At 37.8% G+C, this 14417-nt stretch overlaps 1 protein-coding gene across 3 annotated transcripts in view; it reads left to right on the forward strand.

Moving 5' to 3' along the window:
* The window catches only part of DPP10 (dipeptidyl peptidase like 10), a 1372039-nt gene extending 1368976 nt beyond the window's left edge, over positions 1 to 3063 (forward strand). For all 3 annotated transcript variants that reach the window (XM_081095341.1, XM_081095339.1, XM_081095340.1), the window contains exon 26: positions 1953 to 3063. In XM_081095341.1, the coding sequence (XP_080951467.1) occupies positions 1953 to 2090 (138 nt within the window). In that variant the 3' untranslated portion in view covers positions 2091 to 3063. The remainder of the gene's footprint in view (positions 1 to 1952) is intronic.
* Positions 3064 to 14417: the final 11354 nt, after the last annotated feature.

Below are 14417 nucleotides of genomic sequence, written 5' to 3' on the forward strand. Positions count from 1 at the left end.
GTTCCATGTTGCAGCGGGCCCAGTTCAGCGTCCAGGCTAATTAAAGTCCATCAGGCCATTATGTGGAGCTCACATGGCTGTGGGCTACCTGGGCAAGTGCAGGGGAATGTGCCGCCTGCAGCAGGAGTTCCAAGAGGGCCAAGAGCCAAGAGCTAAGAGCCAAGAGCCAGGAGTGAGGGAACTCCCTTTTGTTCAGAAGTTTAAATATTCAGGCTTCATGCCCCTGCAGTGGCCATGCCTATTCCTGCTAATTACCTATTCCCAGATGTGACTGGACAGATAGGTAAGCATCTTCTCGCGTCACTCAGACCTTTTTGGGCATGCGTCCAAACTGCCTTGCCCAGTCCCTCCCCGCATCAATCGGTAGGGAACAGCCTTGGAGAGTGCCAAAGGACAGCTCTCTGTATAAATGACATACCTATGTTATCTAGTCTTCCCTTTACTCCTTTCCTGTTAATTAATAATGAGATCATTACAATGGCATCAAAATCACTGATAATGAGTTCTTTTAAACTAATAATTCTCTTCTAGTCCCTTTGTCTTTTCCTCATTTTTCATCACTCTTATACTAAAAAGTTGGGAGGAGGAGTGGTTTCAGTAAATGTTATGAGAAAAAAGGAGAGATTAAAAAACCATTTAGATCTGTGCCTTCAACCATATTTAATAAATATTTAACAAAAACTTACTTTACAACAGTCATTAAGCTAGATAGGTCAATGAGACATACTTTATATGACCAAGGGACTTTCAGTCTGAAGGAAGAGTTAAGAAGGAAATAAAACTAATTGTAATTTTACAACATTTGGAAGAACTAAAAGTAGTTCAACATATCTAAAACCAAGAACCAGTGTTAGCATGATGACAGGGTAAGGTGAATAGGTAACCAGATGGTGGGTCATACCGTTAGCACTCCAAAAGAGTATGTGGCTTTACTCAGAGGGCACCAAGGCACCATTTAAAAACGTTTTACTCAGGAATTAATGTGGCAGCCTTTGTATTTGTATTTGGGGGAAAACGTCACTAATGTCTTTTATATTGTCAAAGTAAAAATTCCATTGGACAAGATTAAACAAACAAGGAGGATTTTATTCAAGACTATTGCAATAAGGGAGAGCGACTAAATTCAACTTTGTTGAAATAAAGGGCTGAGAAAGCTTTGAAGCTAGGGAGGAGGAACTCATAGTCCACTTGCATTTGGCTTTACCAAAAGGTAATGTAAACTTTCCTGTATCTTTATGACAAGTCCCTCCCTCAGAGACTCTGAGATAGGGGTGCTTTCCCTTCAATGCTTATATGTCAAAGAGATGGTTTCTAGTCCTTGAGAAAGACATTTCCTGGGTTGTAAAACTGTCAATAAACTGAAAGAGGATTTATATCCATTTCAAAGGACAGTGAATGAATTTATAATTTCAAGTTTTCTAAATTAAATAGGCTAAGAAAAGGGAGGTCAGGAGCTTATATTTATGAAGAAACTGTCTAATATCTCCCCCAATAAATCTCAATTTAAATACATAAAAATTGTAGTCTGTCTTAAATATTGATTATGATATGATTATGATAAAAAAGGAAAAAAAATAAAATATATTTTAGTGATTTTTAACAGAGAGGATGGGAGAGGGATAGAGAGTTAGAAACATCGATGAGAGAGAAACATCGATCAGCTGCCTCCTGCACACCTCCTACTGGGGATGTGCCCGCAACCAAGGTACATGCCCTTAACCGGAATTGAACCTGTGACCTTTCAGTCCGCAGGCCGACGCTCTATCCAGTGAGCCAAACCGGTTAGGGTAAAAGGAAAAATTTTTATATAAAGAATTCAGCATGGAATTAGTTGAGATTTTTGTTAGATATTATAACCTGAAGTTTCTTTGTCATTTGATGAAAAAGAATGGGTTCTGAGGGACAACACTTGCTTTGGTAACTTTAAATCTTCTTTCTCCTCAACATCTTAGGTCTATCCAGATGAAGGTCATAGCATATCTGAAAAGAGCAAGTATCATCTCTACAGCACAATCCTCAGATTCTTCAGTGATTGCTTAAAGGAAGAAATATCCATGATACCACAGGAACCAGAAGAAGAAGATGAATAATGGACTCTATATAGAACTAAGGGGATATTGAGGTTCAATGAAATCTAACCAAGAGACTGTAATATTGTAGATGCTGCAGAATTCCAAGGGCAGCTTGAGGAGATGACACTGGAACAGCACACTCAGAGACAATAAACTAGAATTTGAATACAGATGTCCAAGTCTACTGTTTTGCCAAGGGTGCAGAACCTGTTTCTTTGTGTAAGGAAGGTCAAATGGTTGGTTTCTTAGGAGAAATTAGTTTTGCATTAAAGTAGGAATAGTGCATGTTTTTTTCAGTTATCCACTCTTTGTTCTGTAACTAGTTGTTCTCATTTTAATTTTAATGGCCACCATCTTTGAATACAATGCACAACATATCAGTACTACAGTCCCTGATCTTTGGTGGCTGAGCAGCAGTCTAACACTTTAGTGTACCTTTACAATAAGTGCAATTCCTTCATTGCCTATTATTATGCATAAGAAAATATTCAGTTAATAAAAAGAGGCTATTTTATGTAATTTCTGTTTACAAAAAAAAAGCATCGTTAAATGGGTCAAACGTCATGTAGAAATATGGATTTCAGCACCTTCCAAAGTTCAACCAGTTACCAGTAGATATGATATTGTTAAACCAACACACAAGTGTGTGTTGAACAATATATATACACACTTGTGCATATGCAATCAATAAATTTGTCTTTACATGTTATTCATGCTACAAAGGATAAACTTTTGATGAACTAGAAGAAATGCTCTTTTACAGGCTATAATGGAAGCTTTGTTTAATGAGCCAAATATGACGAATCATTTTTTTCAATTCAAATTCTAGCTATTGCTTTCCTCTAAATGTTTGGGTTGTGTTTGGTATCGTTTTTAGTGGTTAATAGTTTTCTAGTTGCAATTTAATTATTTGGATATGATACCTTGTCACTTGTAAATTAGATACTTAAATATTAAATTATAGTTTCTGATAAAGAACTTTTGTTAACAATGCAATGCCACTGAGTACTATTTTGCTCTTTGGGCGGAGAAGGCTTTTTTAAAAACACTTGGTCCTTTTACTTCTCTCCCTCAATTCAGAATCAATTCTCTTTTTCATTGTAAAAGCAAAGAGCTGGATGATTTCTTTTGCTAGTTCCTATTTAGTATTTGGTGCCTGCCCAGTTCACCTGTTACTGTTTAATTTAAATACTTCTAGAGTTAGAAATGAAATATTTTTTATTCATTGATGAAGAGTTCACAAACAGCAGTGTCTGCTGTTTAACTTGAGATGAAGGCACAAGACGCATTCATTCCTGGTCTGTGCTAACTTGCAGTAGTAAGCAACTGAGAAAGTAAAATAAACTTCACTGTCTGAAGTCAACGTAAATCATGAGGGGATTAAATTTGGTGACTAAAGTCAGAGTATCTTCGCACTTTACTTTAAGGATCGTCCAGATGATATCGAAAAGTCTGGAAAAGTTAAGCTAAATCTAGGTAATATACTATATTTTTGTGGTTTTAAAAATTCCTTAGTACAGGCTGAGTAAACATGACATTAGAAGACCAGGAGGCAACTTAAAAATGTCACAGAATTGCTCCTATTCTGTCAACCCCCAAATCTGGGTATTTGGAAATGTGTGAGTCATTTGGGGATATTCCGTTCTTCTTCTGAATGCATTGGAATTGTGTCCTCACTGCTTCATTGAATTCAATTTAAAATGAGAAAGGCTCTTTTCTGAAAGACTCATTTCAGGTCTTTCTCAAGAATAGTAAACACATTAAAAAAAGGTTGTGATATTTCAAAGGAAAGTTTTGCCTATTTTATTAAGATGGAAATTTCTTTTAAAGCTGATTTAAAGTCCAACGGAAGGTTTTTAATCAATATTTTAAATTTCAATCACTAGAGATTTTTATGATGCAAATAATTATGTTGTCTGAAAGATGTGGTTTTCTTGAATGTCTATTTGAGTAACATTTAAAACGTATTTACCTTTTACTGTTCATCACTTCTCCTGTTTTATTATTATCAATGTTTATCTATTTTTCAATTAATTTAATACAATTTATAATGTGAAAGACATTTGTCTGGAACCCACTTTCACCTTTAAGGCTAAATAGATCTCAAAGGAAGACACACTATTTCATAGGAAGCTGGACATTTTTCATTTGGGTGATATTTTGAGTTCAAATAATTATGCCATTTTAGGTAAAGGAATGCTCTCCAACACATAGACACCAGATACTAGAGGGATTGTGCAAGTGGACTTTCCCAGTTATGCGTTTGTCTTTGATCATAATCCCGCTGTTTTGAGGGTACTGATGCATTCCAAGAGGTTCCTAGAACTCCAGTAGCAAGCTCTCCAAGTGACATTTCCCCCTTAAAGTTAAAAAACGTCAAGCCAAACTGTAAAATAAAACAGGTAAGCGCTATTAAATCATCCACGGAGATAAACACATAATGTTTTGAATCTATTTTGGAAGGCAAAAGTATTGTTTCACTAATTCCCTCCATGTAGGGCTCTAACTCAACACCTATAGACGAAGAAGTCGCTGCTGATCTGTTTGCGTTTCCAGGGAAAAGAATGCTCTTCTAAACCTGAATCTCATCCCTGAGATGTGCCTCTCTTGATTGGATATTTAGCATAGACATCATTCCCAGCGGGAGTCTTGCAGAGGCCAGTTGTAGATCTATTATATAACTGAAATATTGATCTTTACTATAAGGAGAATTGCTTAAGCCGATGTCCTCAAATGGTGGGCTCCTGGGATGGATTTGCTCTCAAATCACAGTAAGAGCACATGGCTTCTATAATCATGTTTTAAATACTTGGTTTGTCTCTCCTCCCATGCGCCCCACCTTCACATCTGCAGGAATGAGCATTGCGTAAATAAAACCTGACTCCTCAGCTGTGCTCCATCTTTCACTTCCTGTTCTGGGGATTCTCTGTTACTAAATTTGTCTGCTGGAACCAATGAACTCATCCCTTACACACTGCAAACCTATATAAGGGTGTTAATGCCCCCATTAAAACCCAACTAATGGAAGACAGGAGCAGGAGACTATATATTCCTCTTTTTCTTCTCTCAGACAGTCTACATGGTCCTTGGAAGGCCCATGAATCTCAGCTGCCCACACCTGCATACCTTTCTAGTTCTCTCACATTTCACTCTTCTCAATCCCCCACGCCTATTTCCTAAAATCACGTCCCTACGCAAACTACACGTGCACCAGCTATTGACTCGGCTCTACTTTCTGGGCAAGTCCCTTATTGCCACAAGTGCTTACCATTGTGGCTATTATAGGACGAAGAAATAAAGTGACAATACAGAATTGCTTCCATTCAAGTTTCAATAAGCTGTTTCTATCTAGAATTTATTAGACTCTTACTAAGTACCAATCATGTGCTCAGTGCTCCATGTTCATTATCAAATGGAATCTTCTCCACATGCCCTAACATAGGTATTACTATTCCCACTTTTCAGATAAGAAACTGAGTCTCAGAAAAGACTGTAACTTGACCCACGTTTACCTAACTAATGGGTAAATAGCCTAAACCTTAGCTCCAGCTAACGTAGAAGCCCATGTTCTCAGCCATTATTCTCCTCGGCACTCCTTCAATAAGCAGGGTTTTAACCCATGTTCACCCATGTAAGGATGGAGTCTGAGTATTTAAACCATATAGTTCCAGATATTTTTGAGAGTGTTCAATAGCAGTAATACTAAAAGCTAAATAACAGCCCAGTGTAGCATGGTAGCTACTTGGAAGCTACAAGCATCCCCTAATATCAAGAAAATCTATCTGTTGAAGTTGTGTAAGAGTTATTCCTATTCATGGAACCTTTGCCCAGCATACCACAACTATGTCTGGGAAGTCATTAGTAAAATCCCTTGCTCTGGCATTATGCCAGTTACATGCCAAAATTATTCCTAAAGGCATTTAAAACATTGTTTTGATCAAAGCACCGGGCTTGTAAACATGAGCAGGTCACCTGGTCTTCAAACACTGCAAATCCAGAAAGCATGTTGTGATATTTAAAAGCTTCTCTGACATCCACAATCCTATTTACAATTCGACTTAGGAAAATTGCATTCCTCACAATTTTCTATCAGTATAGGCCAGGGGTCCTCAAACTATGGCCCACGGGCCACATGCAAATACAAATATTGTATTTGTTCCCATTTTGTTTTTTTACTTCAAAATAAGATATGTGCAGTGTGCGTAGGAATTTGTTCGTAGGGTGTTTTTTTGTTTTTTTTTTTTTAAACTGTAGTCCAGCCCTCCAACGGTCTGAGGGACAGTGAACTGGCCCTCTGTTTAAAAAGTTTGAGGGCCCCTGCTATAGGCAACAGATTTTTTTGACAACTGATCCGATCTACACTCATTTTATTTGGCAATATTTCAGCAATTTTGGAAGAGAGAGGCTGCAAATTCAAAAATCTTTTCTCTCATCCGAGGCAAGGTAGGCAGGTTTTTAAAAAGGATTCATAAGTCATATCAAAGAACAATTTTTATTATTTTTCTATTAGACTCTCAATCAAATTTAAGACAGTCTAATGCTAGCATGACAGGCTTTTGATACAGCATCTTGATTACAAGGAGTGTCTGTGCTGATGACTACATCTGTCCTTTCCTATCACGCCTAGCGCCATTTTAAATCATTGGCATGATTGCAGCTTGCAAATACAGAATTTCATACTGCCAATCTACGTAATAAAAGACGAAGCGACCATTACCGCGGAATGACCAGAATGACCAGTAGCTATGATGCGCACTGACCACCAGGGGGCAGGCGCTCAATGCAGGAGCTGCCCCCTGGTGGTCAGTGCGCTCCCACAGGGGGTGTGCCACTCAGCCCGAAGCTGGGCTCATGGCTGGTGAGTGCAGCAGCGGTGGCGGTGGCAGGAGCCTCTCCCACTCTGCAGCAGCGCTAAGGAGCAGCAAGCAGGCAGGCAGTAAGGAGCGAGCGAGTGATCCCGGACTGTGAAGTGATGTTCTGGACTCCGAGAGGGCGCAGGCTGGGCTGAGGGAACCCCACCCCCCTCCGGTGCAAGAATTTTGAAGAATTTTGTGCACCAGGCCTCTAGTAGCATCATAGGAAAGGAACACACATTTGTTCAATGTCTAGGCTTTTTATCACATTATCTCAACTACTCTTCAAAGCAACTGTGTGAATGGATGAATGGAAGGTGGTGTTCTTTGATGAAGAAATCAAGATCCAGAGAGGCCAAATCATGTTCCAACAGGGTCACACAGTGTATAAATTTCAGAATCAGGATTTGAACACAGACCATGATGACCTCAAAGTCCATGCACACATCTATGATTACAATCTATGATTATTTTAGCTGGTGAATTCCTAAGGTTCATTGTGCTCATCTTTAGGTTAGATTTAACATTCAAGTCCTTTGCTTTTCTGTGTCACCATACAGTATGCATCTGGCTTCAAGTAACTAAATAAATGTAGAAGTGTTTTAAATACTAGTGACCCAATATGTGGGCACCTTGGACATCACTCAGAGTTTACCGGAAACACAGACTCTCAGGTACTACTCAAACCTCCTAAGTCAGAAACTGAATGGTAACAAGGTACATAAATGGTTTGTATGCAGTACGCACTTTAAGAAGCTCTGGCTTACATGATAAGAGCCTTCATTTACTCACATTAAAAAGAGCGAAACTTGGGTGCTTCTAGGGGTAGCTAACAGATCAATGGGGGAATCAAATTCCAGGCTCCTCCTGCCTTTACTCTTTTCTACCTTCAGTCTGTTATTTGTCCCCTTCCATTGGCTTCCAGATAACTGCAGGTGCCTGAGGAAATATGTCCTTTCACAGCAATATCCACATATAGAGAGGCAACCTATTTCTTTTTATCAAGAAAGATAATTTTCTCCACATGTCTTCACAATTCCCTTCAAGTCCCTTTGTCCAGGCTTTCATTGAAAACTCCTAGCCTGGATATAAAGTCACGCAGCTGAAATCGCCACCCTTCTTATTGAGGATGAGACAAGTAAGACTGGGAGGAAAGTGGATGCATGCCCCGAAGCGACTGGGATACCCAAACACAGGCAATAGGGGCCTTCCTGCTGGCATTGCGGTTCAGCGCACAGCTCAAAGCAGTGAGCAGTGAGGGCTGGGGGTTTTACACAGACCCTCCATTCAGTGGTGTCTAAGGTTTCCTTCCCAGAGGACCCTAAGCATCTGACACACTCTCCGTTCCTGAGACTTAGTACACTCGCCCCTCGCTGATATTTTCTCTTTTTACCTCCCCTCTTCATCATTGACACACTTTCCACTGCAGGCCAGCAGTGCTGAAATGCGATTGCTCTGCTAACGGTCCCACTTTGCAGGCTTTATTTGTTATCACCCAATTTATAAGGGTTTGATTATCTCTGTACGGCCCAAATTCTCCTGATTGATGGGTTGCGGAAGGCCTATTCGAAGGGGGAAAAGAAAGGCCTGCTGAGGAAACACGGTGACACAGCCTCCCCTGTCATATGCACTTCTAATGGGGGTAGTTCTCATTACCCTCCACCCTCTATCCCTTCAGGACAGCATGTGTGACTTTTAATGATCTGGATGGTGTAATTAGATTTTGAGCCTTTAGGGAGAACAAATTGTCAAGTTTCTTGCCAAGACAAATGGAAAATTGCAACTTCACAGTTGGCTTCAAATTATGAAATAAATCAAAGATATGTTGTGCTTTCTATGTGCCAGGTACTGTGCAGTTTGATACAGCATCAGGATCCTTTTTTTTTTTTTTAACACTTAAGCTAATTGACACATCTAATGTATAAATGGATATTTTAGTGTAAATGTTATCACTGAGCCATTATTTTCTAAAATATGCTGGCATATTCAAGCATGTTTAAATTTTCATGGAGTCATTTATAATACCCTCCCTCCCCCATATTGCTTATGCTATTTCCTTGGCCACATCCCCATTGAATAAATAGTCCCCAATGAATGTACTTGTTTTGTCCAAGTGACAAGGCCTCTATGGCCCACTGTCACACTGAGCAGTTGGTTTGTATGCAGCTTCCTGTCCCACTCTCAATTGTAGGGAAATTTATAGTAAATCCCTGCTATTTTCTGACAATTATTTCTCATCCAAATCACCCCTGGCAAAGGACACTGATTTGAAAAATTTAGTTTAGTTTTCTTATTCTGTGGTGTTTTAGCTGAAGGAAAGAATTCACATCCTATTGAAATATTCCAGAGAATAAAAAATAAATAAAATGACCTCCTGCCCCTAGTTTTCCACCTGACTTCAGAACTCAGTTTTGTCTCTGCTCAGCTTAGACCTCAAAGTAGTCTTTTTCTTTGTGCTTTACTAGCCTTCCTTTCAGTGTGCTATCGTCGTTCCCTAGGCCCAGGAAACCACGCCACTGGCATGCTTTTGTTTTGTCCCCAAGTTGAAATGTGTTAGTGAAGGGAGTGAAAAGTTTTGCTGTACAAAATTACATTTTTTTTTAACTTCATCTGTACAATGTGTGGAAATTGTCTTAATTTTATCCTTATCAATTTTTTATCAAGTTCTAATTTGTCTCTTAGGTTTCTTTTTAATTCTTCTTAAACCCCAAATTCTTTTCCATTTTCTTTGTCATCCTATATAATAAAACCCTAATATGCAAATTGACCAAATAGCAGAATGACTGGTCACTATGATGCTCACTGACCACCAGGGGGCAGATGCTCAATGTAGGAGCTGCCCCCTGGTGGTCAGTGCGCTCCCACAGGGGGAGTGCCGCTCAGTCAGAAGCCAAGCTTATGGCTGGAGAGCACAGCAGCAGTGGTGGGAGCCTCTCCTGCCTCTGCTGCAGGCAGACACTAAGGAGCAAAGGGTCCTGGGCTGTGAGAGCACTGGACTGCATGAGGATTGGGCCTAAGCTGGCAGGTGGACATCCCTTGAGGTGTCCCAGACTATGAATGGGCACAGTCCAGGCTGAGGGACCTCCCCCTCCAGTGCACACATTTCATGCACGGGGTCTCTAGTTGTATATAATGCCCCAATAACTACTCTTTTTAATATGTGTAATTTACATTATATCCTAACCTGTTTGTAATTTGCCAGGAAATAAGAAGCTAATAATAATTATTATTATTTTAATAATATCTAAAACTATTTGCTTAATTTGTACCTGGAATAGGATAACTTTATTTATAGACTTATTTATTTCACTTTTTAAAAAATATATATTTTTATTGATTTCAGAGGGGATGGGGGGAGACAGGGAGAGAGAGAGAGAGAGAGAGAGAGAGAGAGAGAGAGAGAGAGAGACATCAATGATGAGAGAGAATCATTAATTGGCTGCCTCCTACATGTCCCCCACTGGGGACTGAGCCCACAATCCAGGCATGTGTCCTTGACCAGAATCAAAGCCAGGACACTTCAGACCACAGGCTGACACACTCCACCCACTGAACAAAACCAGCCAAGTCTATTTATTGCACTTTTAAAGCATATGCAGAAATTAAGTACAATCAATATCTAAATATTTACATGAGGAAATTGTAAGCTTAGGAAAGTTAGGTGAGTTACTGAAAGTCAATGGGTTGGTCGCATTAAGATATACTAGTTGGTGCAATAAGAGAAAAAATAAATTTCAGTATTTTAAATAAATAAAACTTTATTTCGCCCTCCCATGATGTGATATGTGGGCAGGTGAGATTTTACTCTTATCTGCTCACAGAAACACATGACTCCATGCTGTAACCTCAAGGGAAGAGAAGATTGAATGAGACTCACAATACCAGCTTTCAATCGCCATCTTTCAAAATTGACACTCATTGCATCTGCCTGGAACCCATTTTCTTTGCACACTTCTTGGTATCCCAACCTAACAGCAAAGAGATTGAAAAATGCAGGGGAATAGATGGAGAATATAGGGAGAGGAGCACTGGCCGCCACTGCAGCCCACCATTCTGGACATCAGTCATTTCTTTGGGCTCCTTTGATTCCTCCACACACAGGACATGTTGACCCCACCTCAGGAGACACATGCCCAGCCCTTTCCAGCTCAAAACCCAGGATTTCTGTAGGTTGTGCAAAGGTCTTTCCAGTAAGCCTAGCTAAGTCTCCTTCTGGTCTGAAGACACTGGAAATATAAAATGATTAGTATTTTTTTTTTCTCTCCATAGAAAGTGGAACAATAATGGGATAACCAAAATGAATAGTCCCATCTGAATGAAGAAAGGATGGATAGGGATGCTTTTAGGAGTAACACAGCCTTCCTACCCGGTCTCTTGCCTTATACCCAAATAACTTAAGTCTTAAAAGATCAAATGCTGGTTAGGATAGACTCACATATTTTTAATATTAAAAAATGAGTAGGTTTCTTATGCATTTCGTTTTAAAGAGGTCTACAGCCAGTAACTACACCTAAATTATTTTAAAAGCATAATTTAAGAATATACACAATCGGCCGAAGCCGGTTTGGCTCAGTGGATGGAGCGTCGGCCTGCGGACTGAGGGGTCCCAGGTTCGATTCCGGTCAAGGGCATGTACCAGGGTTGCGGGCACATCCCCAGTGGGAGGTGTGCGGGAGGCAGCTGGTCGATGTTTCTCTCATCGATGTTTCTAACTCTCTATCTCTCTCCCTTCCTCTCTGTAAAAAATCAATAAAAAATATATTTTTTTAAAAAAAAGAATATACACAATCTTTTGAGAGATAGGGTATGAGAGCTTCTTTCCTTAACACTCACAATATCAGTGGCTAATTTAGACTATCTGTAGCAATAGATGACCACACCCTTTATTTGATCTTCACATTGATCTTCTACTCAAAAGGAAGATTTCACTAAGCCTTTGAGGTTCTGAGCCTAATTTAATCAAGTATAATATCTAGATGCTTTCTAGATTTTCTTCTTACATTTGTTTTTAATGAGCTACAGTTCACATAATCATACAATTCACTTTATTAAAGTGTACAATTCAGAAGTTTTTAGTATATTCCCAAAGTCATGCAAACATTACCACTATTTTCAGAATATTTCCACCATTTTGGAAAGAAACATTGTAACTTTCTGCAGTCACCCTCCATACCTCTTTTTCCCTGCCCCTGAAAACTACTAATTTACTTTATTTTTCTATGGATTTGCCTATTCTAGAATTTTAATATAAATGGAATCATACAAAATATGGACTTTAGTGGTTGGTTTATTTCAATTAATGTACTGTTTTCAAAGTTGATCCATATTTAGCATGTATCAATACTTCATTTTTCTTTTGCAGAATTTTATTTTATTTCATTATTTTTTCCATCACCATTTATCCCCCATGTACTTTTAAAAGTAATTACAAATTTCCACAAAGGGTGTTAAAATACTCTTTTCCAACTACATATCTGTGTAATACTAGATATTTTTCTTTTTATTATTTTATTTATTGTCTAAAGTTTTACATACATCTCCTTTTTCCCTGATTGCTCCCCCACCCCCACCCATTCCCACCCCAGGCAAGCCCCCACTGCCCCAGTGTCTGTGTCCATTGGTTAAGCTAATATGCGATACTTCATTCTTTTGCTGAATTGCATCCTATTGTCTGGATATAACACATTTTTTTTATTCACTCAGTGGACATTTGGTGTTTTGTCATTTTGAGACTAGTTATGAATATGATGCTATAAATATTCATGTAAAAATTTTTGTGTGGATAGGTTTTCAACTCTCCTCTTATGTACCTAGGAGGAGTTTCTTGGATGTATGGGAACTGTGTTTAACTTTTAAGGAACTGCCAAACTGTTTTCCAAAATGACAGCATAATTTTAATTTTCTACCAGCAATGTCAAATGGTTCTAATTTTTCACATTCTCACAATGCTTGATATATTCCATGTTTCTTTTATTATAACCATTCTTTTGGATGTGAATTTTTTCATGCTTTTCATTTTCTTTTTCCTAATAATAATGTTGTGAATCTTTTCATTTACTTATTTGTTATTTGTATGTATATCTTTAGGAAAATATTGAATCAAAATCTTTGCCTCTTTTTAATTGGGTTGTCCTTTTTAATATTCTAGATATTAATCTCTTATCAGACATATAATTTACAAATATTTTTTCTTTATGTGTGTCTTTTCATAGAAGTCATATGTGAGTTTGTCTCTTTGTGCTCTTACAAACTTTTTATAACCCTTAGCTTGATCCTTTTGTTCATTAAATGTTCCAAAGTTTTATATCTTGTATCTCATCATTCACAGTCAATTTGAAAATTTCTATAAAGAAAAATTATTGCCTCTAAATATTTTCTTACAGTTCATGCAAAAATGTATGGCATGTGACTCAGCTTTCTCCTTAATTTTTTTCCAAATAATTGATTTGCTATCATTCTCCAAGTTTACTGAGGAATTAATTTAGGTTTAAAGTTGTTATGAACTTAACAAATTTAGACATACTTCATGGATTTTGATCCATTGAAGTAAATAAACTAACTGATGCTGAAAGCATGCTTTTTGTTATACAGTGGGACCCTCTTTAAGTTGGTCCCTGAGTTCTTTTGGCATAATCCATGCAGCCTGCGGTAATTCGTTTCTTTGTGGTATGACAAAATATACTGTGTTTTCTTTATATCTCTTTCTCCAGACTTGGAGTTTTGGTTACTTAGAGTATGAAATTATATTTATGCATTATAATTTGAGTAACAGAAGTTTTCGTTGTTACTGGGTTGATCATTGTTTCTAAGCTCTTTCATGAGCAGAGCTAAAAATTATAATTTAAAATAAAATTTAAATATGTCCTCAGTTCAGTATTCATTTGAATTCTTAATGAATCTAAATAGTTATTAATGTATTCCAATCTATAATTCAACATTACAATCTCAGGGAAAACATGCCCACCTTGCCACTAATAATAAGATTAGTAAATCATATTATATAATTTGTGTTTTTTTCAATCCTTGTAGTATAATAACACATTACTGCATTTAAAAATCACTTGGAACAAAAGCTTTCAATATAATTAAGCTTTATACTCAATATAAAGTTAGAATTATTGGTTTTATATTTTTTAACATTTAAGCTCTGCTTATTACTCTCAATTGTATTGAGATCAGTAATCTAAAATACTTACATGATTCAAAGTTAAAGATATAAAAAAAGAAATATAAATTATATCCTATTCCTCTTTCCTCAACTTATTCTTCCCCCATACATAACACTTAAAAATGCAGTTTATGTATGCATTTTAAACCATATGATTTGACAAATTACATAGATTAGTACTCATCTCTAGCTTCCTAAATAGTGTTACATTTAAAACATTTCTCCACCTATTTTATTTTTTTTTACTCAAAAATAAAGCCTGGAGATCACTTCATAGGATTATCATGATGTATGCCTCATGCTTTTTCCTGGTGCCCATTACAA

This window comes from Myotis nattereri, assembly GCF_964212035.1.
Source record: "Myotis nattereri genome assembly, chromosome: 7".
NCBI lineage: Eukaryota > Metazoa > Chordata > Mammalia > Chiroptera > Vespertilionidae > Myotis > Myotis nattereri.